General features: G+C 33.6%; 1 protein-coding gene and 1 pseudogene across 1 annotated transcript in view; both read right to left on the reverse strand.

Moving 5' to 3' along the window:
* The window catches only part of LOC109838810 (probable diphthine methyl ester synthase), a 13950-nt gene extending 6116 nt beyond the window's left edge, over positions 1-7834 (reverse strand). The window contains exons 1-4 of the mRNA XM_020407233.1: positions 7443-7834; positions 6041-6270; positions 4651-4690; positions 3644-3735 (exon numbers count right to left, since the gene is read on the reverse strand). Of these exons, the coding sequence (XP_020262822.1) occupies positions 3644-3735; positions 4651-4690; positions 6041-6270; positions 7443-7717 (637 nt within the window). The 5' untranslated portion in view covers positions 7718-7834. The remainder of the gene's footprint in view (positions 1-3643; positions 3736-4650; positions 4691-6040; positions 6271-7442) is intronic.
* LOC109838811 lies at positions 10246-18561 on the reverse strand (annotated as a pseudogene).

Genomic DNA, 19287 nt, shown 5'->3' on the forward strand with positions numbered 1-19287 from the left:
GCCGTCGCCACCGCCACCGCCGCCGTCGCTATATAAATAATAACTATAAATGGTGTTTTGAAAACACGTTTGAAAAATAAACACCATGGTATGGTGTTTTTTAAAAAACACTACAAAAAGAAACACTTTGGTTACCAAACACACTCTTAGCAATTAGCATAAAATCATGATTTTAGCCAAAATTTATTATGTGTTGAAGGCCAAAAGCATGGCAATGTGCTGAAGGAGAATATTTCCACTATGCTAGTTGAGATTATTTCGAAGAATCTTTGTTGCACTTGAAGTAAATATGGATTTAATCAAATAATTTCGAAGGAAAAAAGAACAAAGCATTCTGATATTCTCTCAACTGATACAAATTTAAAGCTTTTCCTGGACTTAGCCTGTATCTGGATTCTCTTACCCATGGCTAACTTATGGAGTTGAAATCTGCCTGTTGTGCTCCTTGTCCTTGATGACAATAGCGACTTGCCTCCAACTAATTATTATATTTATACCCCACAAGAAACAGATCCTTATTTAACAGCAAAGTACTCTCAGGCTAATATCTACTATCCTAAATGGAAGCTGGATATCTCCATACTATAACCACCTTTTGTGAGAAAACTAAAAAAGCCATACAAAACCCAATAAGCAGGTGGTTTAAGAGCCTTCAACCAAAAATATTTTAGCGAAGTCCATCTTTCAAAGTGGTAATGGATAAATGTTATCTTCAAACTTACTTGCAAGCTTGACTGATGACTGATAATAACAGACACCTCAAGATTTTGGAATCTCCTTATGAAACCATTAGGTTTACCTCAGTCCTCTGTTTTCAAAATTTTACAGATGAAGCTTTCGTAAAGCAGGTACATGTATGTATCTTGTGACAGCAAATTGTCTACAAAACCTGGAAAATACACACCTGACTGATATCCCCCTAAAGAGAAGTGTCTGGCCCATAGTTGCATGGAATCTGGTTCGTTCCGGTTCACGGAACGGGTAACAGGAGCATTCTACGGAATCGGGCACGAGGGAGTAGGCTTCTTGGTACGCTAGGGAACAGTGTTTTTAATGCGCGAGGCGCAATGCGGGGCGCAAAGTCAGTTTACGCGTACATGCGCAAGGCGCAATGCGATGCACGCGCCCGAGCGAAGCGAGGCGCAAAACACATTTTTAATAATTATTACTGATATGTATTAATAAGAAGCAAATAGTAGCAATTTCATAACTTCATAACTCTGCAGTCTGCACATTTCAACATTCATATGCCCATTTAAAATAAGATAAATCTCTCCTTATTAATCATTAGCCTATTATTAATAAATTAGCCTATTATTAATCAAGTGATCAAACATCAAGTAATCATTAGCCTATTATTAATCAAAATAGTGAACGGAAGCAGAAAATAACCGCAACAAAAAAGTGGGAAAAAAAGAAAACTGGAAAAAAAAGAAGAAAAAAAGAAAACTGGAAAAAAAACTGGAAAAAAAAGAAGAAAAAAAGAAAACCGGAAAACAAAAAGAAAACTGAAAAAAACTGGAAAAAAGTGGGAAAAAGGAGAAGAAGACAAAGAAAAAAGAGAAGACAACGAAATTAAGAACAGAGCAACAGAAACAGGGAATATCAGCAAAACCAAGTGTTAAAAAAACATCGCTGAAGAGAGAAGGGTGAAAAAATAAAAACTGAAGAGAAAAGGGTGAAAAAATAAAAACATCGCCGAAGGGAAATACAAAACGAAAATAAAAAAGAACAGTGCTACTCGCTGAAGAGATAAGGATCAGAAAAAAAAAGCCGAAGAGAAAGACAAAAGGAAAAGAAAAAAAAGAAAAGAAGGATAAAAAACATCGCTGAAGAGAAAAAAAAAAGAAAACAAAATAAAAAAAAGAGAAAGGAGAAGAAGAACGCACCTGCTCGCCGTCGCCGCTCGCCGGCCCCTTTTCTTCAGGCGTGCGCATCGTCGAAGGCGGCAGGCGATGCGGGGCGCTCCCCAGGCGCGCGCCCGATGCAAGTGTAGCGCCCCGCACCTACTGCGGGGCGCTATGCCATTGCGCCGAAGCGCCTCGCGCCTGAGGCGCGCGCCTGGATGCGCCTTTAAAATCACTGCTAGGGAACATGATACACTTTAGGTTCAGTTTTTAAATGAAGGAATATGAGTGCCTTAATGTACAATTTTATGCAGGAGTCAAATTCAAGGATCAATAATGGTAAAAGTATTTTCAATTTGCAATTATGGCACGCTTTTTGTTGTTTATTTTTCTGACAGTGGTAGTTTTTCCCAAAATATTAACTAAATTAAATTCTAAATCGGACCGTCGAATATGCGTGTGGCCCCTTTCAGATTCACGAGATGAGATTGATGAGATGAAGAAGCTACATATTCCAGACAGTTTGGATCAATGACTACATGATTAAGAATAGCTAATTCAAAAGTAACATCGATGACTCTAGAATAACTGAGATGGATTAGCTGCTTGCTGCATGAGATAATTTCTTCCTCCTAACACAACAGACTGAAAACAACTTATCTATGTCCCAGTGTTGCCTTCCATTCAAATTATCCAGACACATGATTTCAAGAGGACAGAGCCACACCCCTCCTCAAACTATTTGGTTAGCAGCGGCACCATAAAAATGAAGATCCATGAACGAATGCCCTTTGAAGATAAGCTTCTCACAGAGGAGGAATCTCAGCACTGTCACTAGCGGCCTACGAATTGTTTTTTCCCCCAGAAATATCCTCAATTAATTTGACTGCTTCAAGTTCAGACACTGGTCTCAATCTGACATGGTTTAACAATCATCACAATGACCACTACCTATCATTTTTGGGGCTCATCTGGAATAAGCAGATATTCCATAACAAAAACAACAAAACAGAGAATTAGTGATTTCATTTTCAGTTGCATCCCACTCATTGCCTACTTGCGCCAAAAAAGGTGAAACAGCAATTGCATGTGGACACTGATTTCAGATGTCATCCTCATGTTATTTCTACCCACATGGAACATCTGTCCCACATTATCTAACCTTATTGCGTTTTTACATCAATAGAATTCTCTTACATTGGTGGTTCACTATTGGGGTTTTCCTTTTAAAACAAAAGGAGAAAGGAGTAGAGGAACACCAGGGAACAACAATGGAGGCGGTGGTCAAGAAACAAAATGCAAACAATCTCCAATAGCATGAGGAAGGCAAAGTTCAAGGATACTAGTAAGTCACTGATAGATGCATCATGCATGTAGCAAAAAGAAAAACCTCAGAGTAGTTAAATACAAGAAAAGAAGTCCTTCAGAAAAAGGAAAATGCTGAAAGATGTAAATAGTTTGAAGGCTTAGTTATCATGTTATGAAACTTCTAATCCTGTGATCAACAAGTAAACTCATTGATGACATAGGCAAGCATAAGCCCTTTTTCTAGTGGCTAAAGTAACTAAACTGCCAGTATAACATTAGCCACATGCTACATTGCTAGTAACTATGAAGATCAGAGAGCATGACCATTCATCAACTTTTAAACCTTGAAAGCAATCATCAAAGGTGAAGCAGTTTACATAAGGATTTTCATTTTCATAGAAGAGAAAATATATCAGTTAATCAAGAAAGAAACTAGTAATTAACAAATAAATACATGTCGTCAAAGATGGGGGGGATTATAAACACACCACATTGCCCATGCTTTTCCTCAACCTCCAAGAGCTGATTTATAGCAGTGTTGATCGTCATGTATTTTGGTGGCTCATAACACTTCTTTCCACTGAAATTCAAAAGTAATAACAGTTATTACTCTTACTTGAATATATTCAAGTACTGGTGTTAGTAAATGATATATGTACTTGATTATATTATATATAAGTGTATTTATATGTATATACTTATGTATAATAATAAGAAAGCTTTTCATATTGCTATTCGATCATTTTCCTCTTCTTTTTCTTCGTTTTTTCCCTCCTTTTCTTTTGTCTCCTCCTCAAAATAAAAAATTTAAATTTTGGATTTCCCCCTACCCAATTCCTAAAAATGAGATTAATCGTTTCAGAGATCAAAAAACAAAAAAAAATGTTTTGTCTATTCGATCCAAAGAAAATGGAGAATGCACATTTGCTTGAAACATTTCCCAAGTAACTGTTTAACGTCTTTGAGAATGCATGGATCCTTTGATCATACCCCAGCAAAAATCTGATTGTTGTAACATATCAAAGCCACTTCCTCTTCTTCATCACTAGTGCTATTATTACTAGTACTATTATTACTAGCACTGGAATTAGTACTCTGATTCTGATTGCAGTATACATTACCATGCGTTTGCCTTTTCTTGAACGAATTTTAGGATCTTCCTTCGATTCTTCTTCATTTTCTTCTTCTTCTTCTTCCAATCGTCTGTCAATTTGTATGACCACCGAAAAACCCTTTTACTGATTTCTTCCATTCCAATAGATTTCTTTTTAATTGTTGTTAGATCGTTTGGATCAGTTGTAATTACATCGAATATAAATTTCAAATATTTTGCTTGACTTTCTAAATCAACTCTTCGTGTGCGTTCAAAAGATAATTTGTCGGTTGAGGTTAAAAATTTCCCAATCGAGTTCGAATTCAATAATAATTCCCCGCCAAAGTCTTACAACTTAGTTTTCATTTAAAAATTACAAATGACAGCTTTTTAGGAACTTACCGGCATAATGATTCCAATGAGGGTTCCTTCACGCGTATATCTGCAATTTCAGAACGTTCTTTTAAGGACCACGTATGTAAATAAAAAATATTTTCAAAGCAATTTCTAAGTACAATATTTCATTAATCAAATTCCAAAGATCTATTCACATTAGCATGGAATCCTCTTTATATAGCACTTTAGCACATTGACCCGTTCAATCACAAAACTTGATGGATTGTGTTTCTCTTTGTTCAACTACCAGGTTAATTAGATATAAATCCCATCATAGACGCATGTATAGACACAGAAGTACTGTTTCATATGAACAACAGATATAGGACTGTCAGATAGAAGCTTGAGGATCAGAATCTAACCCCAAACTCCAAACGAGAAGAGGAATCCTGAAGGCATTTTTGTTGAGTTTGAATCTGCTAAAGGTCCAAACTTGATAGAAGGTGGCATGATAAGGATATAGCAGAGAAAACAGAGACAAACTTAATACTCATATTTTCTTAATTTATACAATCCCGTGAAAGGAGACTTTCCCTTCGCATTATGACCAATTAAACAATATCAGAGTCCTCTAAACTTAAACGCATCTAGACATTTTGTTCCACATTTACATTTACATCACTACAATGTACAGTAAGTCAGTAACCAATAAACAAGCACAGAATCCAAATATGAAACTGTCTAGAAAAGAAATACGATTTTTGACTGAACTACAGTGCAATACCCATAATATAGTGAACTTGCATCTGAAAATATAAATGAGGCAAATTGTTTTTATCTCCACAAGAAACAATGAACATAGGAACTTAGGAAGCATATTCAATTTTCTTTACAATATCATCTTTCCTATGAATCAGGAGTTAATAGCATAGAAGAAAGGCTCCAGGGTTAACGACTTAACAAACATCTAAGTAAATGTTAGAAGTGTAAAATTAAATCATCACGTGTAGTGCATTCATTACCACTCAGAGAGGAAATGGGAAATTAAGAGAACATCATAAAACAAACCATTTTCCTAATTCTATGACTCAAGCTGCGCTCAGTTTTCATTTTATGATAGCTAAAAACTGTACTTATACTCTGCAAACTGACAGCGTTGAAAAATTATTTACAGTTGATTCATCAACATGTCAGTTAACTAGCAAACTCAATTATCATGTAATAGCAAAACAAACTGTTCATCAATCTAAAAGAGTTACACAGTAATGTGGTTTGTTGCATAACATCCTATATACGCCAGGCTTTTAGGGTATAAGAAGGCACATTAAGGTATATACAACAGCAACAAAAAATCCAAATTGATAGAACTTTTTCTATAAAACAGAAACAGTGGACTAGCTAATAACCTGCAGAAAGCTTGTCAGTTTACACAAAAGACAAATAAATATACACCTACCTAACAAGCAAAGAGTATGCAATCCAAGTTGACGATTTCTTTGAATCTTTTCATAGAAACTGTCAGGTCTCCATGTCTCTGTGAAGAAAGGTATAGAAACAGTCTCGCCGTAATGGTAAAGTTGCAACCCACAAATACCTATAGCATTCATCACAGATGCATTGTGTATCACCTCAACTTTCACCCCTAGTTTTTTGGCCCGGACAACAAGATCAGTATGCGTTGTTGCTCTGTGCTCCACATTAGGAAGTGGGTATCAGAACAGTAAGGGAAAAAAAATAATTTAAGTGACTCGTATACCATTAAGAAACTAGAGGAAAAAAAGCACATAGTAAATGAGATGAGATGTATGAATAAACAATTATTGCTTTGAGATCGGATTTCACAGTCGGAAATTGTTCCCTAAGAAGATTTCCACCTCAAAAAAAATTAGAAGAAACAAATAAGATATATTAAGTATCAATAGAAGGCTCTTCTTGTCTTCGCTACAAATGTGCATATATATATATTTTTTCCACATGTGACACTAAAGAAGGAGTTATAAGACCTTGAAAAGCCATTTTTAATTTTGATTTCTCATGTAAATTGAGTGCTGAGATTTGCTTGTTATACATTGGCCCGCAACCTACAAGCTTAAACTAACGGGTATGGTGGCTGCCTCACATGACATCTTAGCATTGAGTTTCAAGGACCTAAGTTATTTATCACATATTACTACAACCCTCAAATGATTTATATTTCTACTGGGGACCTCCTCAGGTGGCCTAATTGCCCGTATTAGATAAAGCGTACTGAATCTTTTGAGTTGAACCATAAGGGCTAACAATACTAAACAACACAAGTTTTAATCTATTGAATTAAACAACTATGCTGGCCAAATGTCATTATCAAATTATCTGACCTTGTATTGAGGGGTTGCTCATATGAGATACATGACCAACAAATATTGCAATTTCCTTTGACTTGATATCAGCGGAGGTTTGATATCTTCTTGTTGAACTTATTCGAGGCAGACTATGATAATAAAACCACTAAACAATTTTTTAAACAGTTTATGACCGTTCCGTACAAAACCTGATAGTTTCATGGAATTTAACATAAATTTAATTAGAGTTGAACCGAACTACAATCTGTAGCATCCGATTTTTATATACAATATACATCCAAAATTAATAAAAACTTGAATTTCCAAATTGAAAGATTTGTAGCTTTTATATTATATATCCAGAATCAAAAATTTCAAATATATTAACATGTTTTTAATCACGCATCATATGTGGGAAAAAAGTATTCAAATGCAAAATGTCACCAAATTGGGAAACATCAAAATTCAGTACTCGGTTCATTTCCATAGCAAGAAGACCATCAACATAAATTCCAAGAAAGCAGAAGTTTTCTTTACCCAAAGGGATCGCCGACGACCAAGAACGCGACGTCGGAGCCCGACGCATGAGACAGGATCTCTTCAGCCTTCTCCTCGACCGTCTCTCGATCCGCGACGGAGATTGGCTTGCCGTAGAGATCCTGGAGCCTCGAGAGTCCGTCGTCGGAGAGGCCGAAGGAGAGGAGGGAGGTGTAGGCCTCGACGTAGACCTTGTCGCAGCTGCGGACTGCTTCGAGGCCTCTCAATGTTATGTCTTTCTCATCGCCGAGGCCCAAGCCTATGATGTACAGCATTGTTTGTAGTCTGAGATCTTAATTTTTTTTTCCTCGTTTGGAAGAAAAAGGAGGGATTTTTAGGGTTTTGGGCTTTTCGGGGGCGAGAGGGAACAAGGAGAGGATTGGGGATTTAATGAAGCGGGTGGGTTGAATTGAAGTTGAACCCGATCGCAACCATAGCTACAAACATTTTAGGATGAATTTCACAAGACCCCTCCTTAGGTTTGAGCGTTCATTAGATAACCTTATGAACTACTAAAAAGTCACAGAATCCCCGACTAAGTTTTGGGCTCGTCAGAAAACCCCCTTAAACTTTTTTGCGTTTATACAAATAAAAAACCCCTAAGGGCATTAAACACAATCTTTAGAGGAGGAAATATCCCGCTCAATATTTTACCCACCTATGTGAAAATTGCAGTTAATGTCATTGAGGGGTTTGGAAAATGTTAAAAGTTTTTAGGTTTGCTGAGAGCCCCGAATTTTAAGAGGGTTTTGTGACATTGTGAAAATCAAGGGGGTTATTTGAGAAAATCCCAAACTTAAGAGTTTTTTTTTTCTTCCCCAAGTTGACCCCATTTAGACCAATCAAATTGACAAACCAATCCAATTTCACCCTTTGGATTCTATTTTAGAATTTGTTGGATTGGTATTAGTATAAATTTCTCAATCCAAACTAGCAACGCCCTACTCCGCAAAATTTCTTCTGCTCGATTTTTTTAGTGATACTAGATTTTATACACGTACAATGCACGTGGCTAAATACTGTGATTAGGCATTTTGGGTTTATTTTCTTACTAAAATTTGTTCCTCAGTTACTCTTTGATAGTTTTTGCTCACTTTGATTAAGTACTTTTGATTTATTTTCTTACTAAAATTTGTTCCTCGCTTACACTTTGATTATTTATTTATTTAATGATTGTTTGAATAGGCTACACCCAGTTTAAATTTTTTTGTTGATAGTTGAATTGTCATGAGATAAATATAATCTAAAGCCAATTTAAAATTTCATTTCATTTGGATCAGCATGAAACCGAGCTTGACCTGAGGAAGTATAGTGTTATGAAAGTGAAAACACTTGAAAAAATAACATCATAAAAGGAAGATAAAAATAAAGCCAACGAGCCAAAATGATTGATTTAAAGTAGGCTAAAATGACAGAAAATGGTTAATAAAAAATTATAAACTGGAGATTAATGCTAACTCTAGTACACTTTTATATGATAAAAACATACACATATGCATATGAAAGCACTAAAAATAGTTTATGAAAATCCATTCTAAAGATTCCTAATTTTACTAAAAAATAAAACTATTCTACAACAATTCACAAAACATTATCTTTTGTTACTTCTATTTTATTTTTTATTGAGTCGAGATCAATCGTTCTTCATCTTTATATTTTTCCTAGCCAATTCTAGAGTAGTAGTGTCTTCATCGTCTATATCGATTTTGATATGAGACTGGAGCCGCTTACACTTTGATTATTTATTTATTTAATGATTGTTTGAATAGGCTACACCCAGTTTAAATTTTTTTGTTGATAGTTGAATTGTCATGAGATAAATATAATCTAAAGCCAATTTAAAATTTCATTTCATTTGGATCAGCATGAAACCGAGCTTGACCTGAGGAAGTATAGTGTTATGAAAGTGAAAACACTTGAAAAAATAACATCATAAAAGGAAGATAAAAATAAAGCCAACGAGCCAAAATGATTGATTTAAAGTAGGCTAAAATGACAGAAAATGGTTAATAAAAAATTATAAACTGGAGATTAATGCTAACTCTAGTACACTTTTATATGATAAAAACATACACATATGCATATGAAAGCACTAAAAATAGTTTATGAAAATCCATTCTAAAGATTCCTAATTTTACTAAAAAATAAAACTATTCTATAACAATTCACAAAACATTATCTTTTGTTACTTCTATTTTATTTTTTATTGAGTCGAGATCAATCGTTCTTCATCTTTATATTTTTCCTAGCCAATTCTAGAGTAGTAGTGTCTTCATCGTCTATATCGATTTTGATATGAGACTGGAGCATGCTATCTTTTCTTGGGCTCATTCTATTTTGTCTTCTCATCTAAATTCACAAAGAAGTTAAATATATTTCTTATATTCAACACAAACTTCTGACAATACATACTTTGATTTTTTTTCCTATTTTAATAAGAACTAGTATGCTATACGTGCATTGCACGTGATGCATATTAAGAAACTACAAGAGTTTAAATATTTGAAGGCAAAATTATTTTTCACTCACTAATTTTACAATTATTTATTAAATGCATTATTCACATAGAACATATGATAACTGCACATTGCTTGTAGTTTTAAACAATCATCCACTAAATAAGTTTTCATGTGCATAGAAATTTCAAGCTTCACAATTTTTCCATCAGGACCTGATATCATTCGGTAAGACTATAGATTGTAGAATTTGATTTTATGAGCAAAATTTCATATGTAGATTGAAAACTAAATCCAAATGGAAAAAGTGAACATCGCTATGCAGAATAGTATAACCATCTTAGGACTTCAACAAAATTAGGAGCATTCTTCCATCTTTTAACATTACTTTCATATACAACATGAAATTTAACTGTATTTTGCTACCTCCAATTATGCATGTAATACACTTCAATACCATATGTTAGAGACTTTCAGAAACAACATGAATCACATACAAAAAATTGTAAATAGAGATAAAATATAGAGTCTTTGCTAGCATAAGATCATGGGAAAATTTTGCCAAAACTTGAGTCTTCACATGCATCCCATAGTGAATTTTTGGTAAAAGTTGATAGGAGGTTTATAGCCTATAGCCATTCATGAATTTGAAAAAGTGGATCGAAGAAAAAAAACCCATCATTAGCACCTGCATACCAGAATGTACAGGTTGTAATACAAGAACAATTATCATGTGTCGTCACCTTCATCCTCATCAATGGACACCCACCATATATGGATCTTTAAGATATCGCGTCAATGAAAATGCAGTATCAGAGGGTGAAATGCTTGCAGTTAGGATGGTAGTACCTCTGAAAACAACGCAATATGCAAAACATCATAATTATGTTCTAAATTATAAGTATACCAATGGAACACACACAACGATCTCGCTCAAGATAGTACACATGTAAGCTATTAAATAAAACAGTTAGAAATTTGTACGAGAGGGAAATGCATAGGACCTAGATGCCTAGTTAATCATAGCACTGTATGCTGGCACGTGGACCATGATAATGGTGCAGGTAACATTGTCTAATCTTTCCTGGAAACAAAGATAAATATCGATACACAACTGATTAGTTATTTGTAGCATCTTTCACTCCAATGGAGTTTGGTTAATTCTGAATCTTTTTGTAATCTTGTGAATAATACATGACTGGAATGTGACTGCGCTACAAGAATTATGAAAATGTCTAAACTCACATAGTAATAATTCTTTATTGAAGTAGAAATTTTAGGTTTTACAATTTTCCCATCAGGACCTGATATCATTTCGTAAGCCTACAGATTGTAGAAAATGATATTATGAGCAAAATTTCATAGGCAAATTGGAATCATCAATTTCAATCTTGCGTCTAGATAATCTTAACTATTTAAATGCTACCAATGTCTAATTCTTCATTCTCACAAGACACGTCCAAATATTATTTGACCTACATTTTCTATTTTGTTGAGCATGAGAAATAATTAAAATATTGAACAATAAATAACTATAAAATATTGAAGTAACTATTGTATACATTTCACTGGTAACGTAATATCTGATCATAACCTATTAAGAAAAAGAGCATTCAACCTGCAAAAAAATCCAATTAAAACTTCCAAAAAATTCACTAGCAACGTCTTTTATAGTTCATCCATTACGATTTCTTTTATGTTAGGAATTCAAAACTAAATGATTAACTTAAATTTTAAAAATTAAATTCATAATATGAGCTGATTGAAAATAAGTAATAGAAGACATTCTACACATGATCACGAACTTTAGTTTGCTAAAAGGGAAATTAAGAAGTAAATTTACCTTGATAGGTAGATTCTCCCACCATTAACCTCTGAGCGCTACATCAAAATTAAAAGGAGAAATATTGAAAGTATTACCAATAATCAGATCTAATCGCAATGTATTATCCAAAGAGCCATTAAAAATCAAAAATAAGATAAGGAAAAAATTAAAAGAATCAATTAAAAAGCTTTTCCTCTTGATCAATTCAAAAAATAAAAAAATAGATCCAGACCAATTTATCAACTGAATGAAAGAAGGAAAAAAATGAATTTTTCCCTCTTCATCCGAAATAAATAAATAAATAAATATATAAATAAATAAATAACTCACAAAAATTTTGTAATTGTCGGTATCCCTCGAATTCCCCTCAATTGCCTTTACATCAATGTTCAAATGCTTGATTCAGACCTCAATCATTGGATTGTCAATCCTAACCCCAAAAACACCAAAAAATTACTCAAATAATCAAACAAACAGAATAACAAACAACAAACAAACAAAGCTCAATTCAAAATCAAATCTTTACTGCTCCATTCGATTTCTGAGCTTTAGCAAAAACCTTTCATTCTCCTCTTTCACAGTGTGTACCAACCTCTCAAGCAAATTTAAAAAATATGCATACATACAATTCTAAAAATATAAAATTTATGAATGAGATGAACCAGATCATACCTACAGATATGCCTCATTGTATAATGTATTAAATTTAGCAAATTTCTTTTGATTCCTAATTAAAAATAATGACTGTTATAAAAGGAAGAAAAACTCTCAAGTAATATCAAATCAATCAATTCACATATCGAATTCAGATGACAAAGTAAGTCAAATCAAATAAGACTTATCTATCTAAATCCTTCCTTCAATTGGTTAAATAGATTATCAATACTCACTTTTTGTTTTAATATTTTAATATTTTTATTAGACCAGACAGCACTTATTCAATATTCAATGTAAAAGAGAGATTATTTTTTACCCTCAAGGTGTGGCTCTGTCATATGGTAAGCATCACATGTGAAACTTCCTCCCAAAAACTCAGCATATATATTTTCTCCTCTTTGCTTTAGAAAGGAAGAAACACAATCATGAAAAGGAAAATATTTTAGCAAAACATGATTAGATAAAGGCTTCACATCACATCAAGTTAGTGGTAGCTGACTGTAATAAAACCTTAGCATGCTCGAGTTCTTCCAACAAAAGTACACCTGAACCTTCTCCCATAACAAATCCATCACGTTCCTGTCACATGCGAATAACCTAGATATTAACATAAATGTGCTAATTAATCGTAATCTTGATAATAAGTGACTGCACATCTACACAGTTATAAGCACAAACACAAAAAAATATATATACTTTTGAACTCTGTCATCATGCGTCTATCTATACATACACTATCCCACGGCTAAGAAGCTTTGATTGGATCATTGTTTCTTTGTGAAAGTGCTCGACATGCCACAAAACCTCCCAACCCTACACATGTCAAGCATACAATTAATCTTGGACAACGACGAAGACGATGATGTGTATGATGATTTATGATCATAATAATATTAATAGTAATATTAATGAAGACCATGAAGGTAAAACAATGAGGAAGAATAACATTTATTAGCAGAAAGAACATATACCAATAGGTATTATTGCTGCATCAGAGCCACCACAAAGCATTATATCCTGCAAGATTAGCACACTTTATACCAATAGGTATTATTGCTGCATCAGAGCCACCACAAAGCATTATATCCTGCAAGATTAGCACACTTATGTACATAGAAATAATGAGAGCCACCACAAAGCATTATATCCTGCAAGATTAGCACACTTATGTACATAGAAATAATGACAGAGTATACTTTTCTTCTAACTACATATAAGAGGGAGAACATGGGAACTTACAGCTTCACCTCTTACGATATGGTTAGTTGCATTCAGGATACACACGTTGCTTGTAGCACAAGCAGTTGAAATTGAATAGTCCAGGCCCATCCAGCCCTATAATCCAAAGGGGAGAGAAGAAGGAGCTTAGATGAAATTAACAATAAATTCTCAAAAATGTTGAAGCATCTGTATGCAAAGGTTGGTTTCTAGAAATTAACATTAAATTCTTAAAAAAATATTGAAGGATCAGTATGCAAAGGCAGGTTTCTTCAGATTATGCTTTGGCTCTCCAGTTCCATTGCTAGCATAGCCGAACCCATATTTGTACTTGCAAAGGGAACACAAAAGGGGTTCATCTTCTTGTATGAGACGCTCAAAGCTTCGATTGCATCATTGAAGACCTATAAAAAAATAGCATTCATCTTTATGAGTATCACGACTATAACTTATAGAAAGGTATAAAATAAAGATTAAAGTGTAACAGCTTAATCCATCAACATAATATAAGACCAAGAGCTGATAAAAGGGGAAAATAACAACTTTCCTTCAGATCAAAAATATTTTTCAAATTCTACCTTCATGCCACTCATTGTAGACCAGATAAGAACACCACACTTTGTCTTGTCTAGCTCATTCAAAACTTTTTCAGTAATTTCACCTTTCGCCAGAGCTTTTTTACCAGCAGTAAGCGTGTAAAGCATAAATTTGTCCATCCTCTTAGATAGTTTTGATGCCACCCATCCATCTACTGAAAACGATTTAATCTCTCTTGCAATTCATATGCTACCAATTTCAAATTCTTTATTCTCACAGGACAGGTTGGAATATTATCTGACCTATATTTTCTATTTTCAGAGTGTAGATGATAAAATTGGCTGCATAAAGATATAATTATGGGCTTATACTGGTTATAGTAATTTGGACAGTGATAAACTGGATTAGTGATAGTTTCAGATTCAATACACAGTGGTGCCAGTATCATACAGAACTTCTGCGAGAAGAATTCTCATCAACGACTGAATCAGAAGCTTAAAGCAGCAGCTATCTTCTGACCGAATGCATTTTAAACACAAACAAAAAAGCAAAGTATGATGAATTGACAGTTTAAACACCACTCAACACATACGTTTATGAACTTCAAGAGTTTGTTGAACACAAAAAGAAGGAAGGAAGGGAGGAAGTTGGGGGAACTCACATTATTCCATAGATTAGCACATATCTTACATCTACATGGTATATTATACCTACATTAAAAGTGATGTTATTGATCAAAACAATCCTCTAGCCTTTTTCTCTTTTTTTAGTGTCTTGTTAGTCATGCACTGGGTAGGCAACAATCAAGTAAGAAGTTAAAAAATAGAAACAAGAAGCAAAGGTAATATTTTCTGTTGCTGAAAGGTCTACTAAAAATTAAGTAGACCTTGGAATAAAGTATAATGTTGCGGTTACAGAAAATCCTATATAGAAAAATGGAAGAGAAGGAAAAAAATTTCAATAATAGAGTGTTAAATAGAAGTCTGGCAAAGAAACAACAATATCTCTAAAGTGGTTTTTTTTTTACTTTAACACTCCAAAATTTTCACCTAGTTTTTAATTTAATATACTCCAAAGTTTCACACGTTAAACTTGTTGGAAGTTCTGTTGGCCGGCCATTAAGAAGATGCGATGCAAGGGATACAGACACTATAGTAAAAGGTTTGTTCAAAGATTATTTTCCATTACTTTCAAGAAATAAAGGAAGCTCTTACAATCCAAGATATCACTTGATCAAATGCAGACCCTAGGACTCTCTGACCGTGATAGCATTGATGGAATTATAATTTCACCGGTAGGCATTATATAGGAACCATTGATGAACCATTATAAATATGACAGGATTATGGAAGTTTTCGGATGTTACGCTTGATGGTATGTCCTGAGGGATACTTTGTTGTCTATTGATAGGTCAAATTGACTTATTAAGCTAGCATCATCAATTTATTATCTCCTAACATTATGTCATACTAAGGTAAATAACTGCCCGATTACAGATTTGGCAGATGAGTGAACCCAAAGAAGAGTTAATTTGTCTTGTACAAAGTTGAGAGTGATAACCTAGCACGTCTAAGGAGCATGTGACAAGAAGTCATGGATGGTAACTTTTAATACAGGTCAAACTAAGGATCTGAATTAAGATCTAGATTAGAGTAGGACAGCTAATACGATATATACTTCACTACTGCCTCTGGTCCAAGGTTCAGAGCCTACATACTAAGAGCTTTATAGTTGAGTGAAGACACACAAGCAATATGAGATCGTTGATAATGACATGCTCTCTATGTAAATATGAGATCGTTGATAATGACATGCTCTCTATGTAATTTTCATTCTGAATAAAGAAATCATATATTCTTTGAGTGTGGCTATATTTGCTTTGTATGGATAATCATTTAAAGAATATGATAGACTTGTAGGTCGGGAGATTCCTTTGAAATGTGATGAGATGCAAATTGAAAGGAAGCTCCTCTATGAATTGAATTAAAAGAGTCTTCGCTGTTGCTGCTATGTATCTTGTATGGATAGCTTACAATGTGTTTATTCTTTAGCAAAAAAGTAAACATTAGGAGGAATACATTTATTCTATAAAGTTTGAGCTAAAAGTGCAATGCATTAAGGGTTGAGGACACAACATAGGGCAGGATAGCGTATTGTTCTGTGGAACGCATTTACGCCCAATGTTTTTTTAGAGCAAATATCTTGATGTTTTTTTATTTTTATTTTCTGTGAGACGCATTTAGGCCCAGTGTTTTTTTTGGTATTATGGCGTCCATTCTTGTGACTGTTGGGTGTTGATCTAAATACAGAGCTTATTATCCTTGGATGAGTGACTTCTATGTACATATGAGATGCGGTGAGGCTTATGTTTATTGAGTCTCATGCTTGTATATAGTATTGTATTGAGTTTTCATACTACATTGGTAACAAGTTCTCTTACTTATTTACTAAAAAATATTAGAGATTAATATTGGTGTTACACTTGATATCATGATACAACATTGTACTAAATAATAACATGGAATCGAGCTAAGCATTTGACTACAACATCCAAAAATATTTTATTTCATAATCTAAAAATTAGTAACAGTTTTATTCCCAGATCCATTAAATGAAAAATATCTACACTACATTATATATTTTCTAACTGAAATAGAAGTTATGAAAAGGCTAAAGAAAACTAACTTGTAAAGAATTTTCATCATGTTTAGAAAACGCTATAAATGCCAATATCAAGGAGAAAAAACTTTGGCATGTTGAATGGTGTCATGAAAAACCTCTTCGCGGTGTGTTTCCTCACACAATTTCCCCACCCAAAATAGATTTAGACACCTATAAATTCTTTAACTTCAATCTTCATTGAAACCAACCAAAAAATGATAAATTAACAAAAAATATAACCAATTGAACAAAAAGATAAAAATCAACAACAAAAATCTCCTAAAACACAGCATGTAGAAGGTTTTGTAAGCTATTTGGACTTTTTTTTAAAACTCTTTGACCTCAATATTTCAGTAAAACCACATAACACCTTAATAAACTCTATTACCTTAATCTTCATTAAAACTAAATAAAAACTAAAAAAATTGAACAATGAATACAACTGATTTAAAAAAGATCAAAAACCGTACAACAAAAATCTCAAAAAAAAAAAAAACCTTAGCATGACAAACAACCTAAGTATCCAAGATATGATACGTAAAATCAACGTAACCTAAGTATCCTAAACATAATACTTTAAATAAACATAATTAAGTGACTTAAACATAATACTTTAAACAATCTATTATTCCTCATTTTTTATTTTAATCTTTTTTACTTTTCATGGCCTTTCGATTGTTCGTATCTTTTCTAGGCTTGCCATACTATTCTGCTGTAGTGTCATGTCCTTGAAATCCTCATCTTCATCATCTCAACTGGCATGATTCATTTTTTTATCAGTCAAAAAAATCCATAGGCCATCAAGAAGACCTATACTAAATTGAGATATACTACATCTCAGTTCCGTTTTCCTTAAAACTTGTTACAAATACTAAACCAGATTATTTGTGCTTAATAATTGATTAACTTACTTTGAACGCACAACTTTATCATGTGGCAGCTTTTATATTTTCCATGTTAATACTAAACTAAAATTATGTTGCCCCCCACCATCACTCCCTTGATATCTAGGGTAATCAAACAAGTCACTGAACAGTTTGCTCTTGTACAGCATGAGCAGGCAAAGTTAGGGAAGGATGGTAAGGGGTTATTGAAGAGAATTCTAATCTCCTAATTGATTAACTTACCAGCATCATATAATTGCTGCTCCTCTCGAAGGATAGTATCCAATTTTCAAGTATTAGTCGAGTTTGATTCTTGTGTGTAATTTTATCCATAATATTTGTGAGACATATTGAAATAACGAACACAGGTCGGAAGAACTCGGAACCTGAAATGCAAAGGATCAAACACATTGTAACCAGCAAAATATTGTTAACTGCACCATTTAGTTTAACATGCAGGATTATCAACAAATAAATTATAACTGCCATCTAAAAGTTCCTCTTCTCAACAATCTTTAAAAAAACTTGAGATAACAGTGATAAACAAAAAAAATTTAAATATACCTTGATAGCTTTGTACTCCTCCTACCGACTTCAGATTCCTGACATCAACAATCATCAATAAAAATACAAAAAAAGAAGACAAGTTATAAACCAATCAACCATTAACCAGAGAATAAGAAATATGAAAAGGCAAATAATAATAATGATATAAATAATAAGCATAACCACTACTTAGAGAGATTTTGTAAGGGGGTGGGTTAGGGAGGCGGGGAGGTGGAGCGGTAGAGGAGGCAAGAATTAAATGAGGGAGCTTAAATGGTTGAGAGACATAAGGATCGGAGATGAAGAGGAGGAGGGGGGGTGTCGGGGGGTGGAGCGACAGAATGGTTGAGAGACATAAGGATCGGAGATGAAGAGGAGGAGGGGGGGTGTCGGGGGGTGGAGCGACAGAGGCGAGAATGATTAAATAAGGGAGATGAGGAGGCATATCGGGAAAATAATTTAGAGAGAAGGGTAGAAGGGAAAGGAACATGGAGTTTGACGTTAGGATATGATAGGGCAGATAATAACAATTAATTTAACCAGTAATAACAATTAATAATGATTAGTGATTTTAACATTGTCAAAATTGTAATTAAGTAATTTGAAAAGGGCAAAATGGGTATGTAAAGTTTTAACATTGGTTTTCTCTTTTAGATTTTAGATAGAAGTAGTATAGATGAATGTTAATTTCATATATATGAATTTTTTTATGCTTTTAATTTATTACTTAAATAAGGTTAGGAGCTACCTCTTTTTTCTTTGCAATGAATTATTCTGTTGTGCATCCAATAAGAATTTTTGCTATGTCATAATGTTACATTTGCTCTGTTTATGTCATTTTCCATGAGGATCTGAACTTAATACATTAAATTTTTCATTGTCAGTTTGCTTTAGATTATAACATTAATATTAAATTTTGATATATTTCTTTCATGAAGAAGGGATATCATTTAACCTTGGTACTAAATCATCGGCGATTCTACAATATTTATCATCTAGGCATTTATTATTAACATCTTTATCCACTTTCTTATTGCAGCCTTTGCAAACATAGAACCACT

The sequence above is a fragment of the Asparagus officinalis genome, chromosome 4 (genome assembly GCF_001876935.1).
Source record: "Asparagus officinalis chromosome 4, Aspof.V1, whole genome shotgun sequence".
Lineage (NCBI taxonomy): Eukaryota > Viridiplantae > Streptophyta > Magnoliopsida > Asparagales > Asparagaceae > Asparagus > Asparagus officinalis.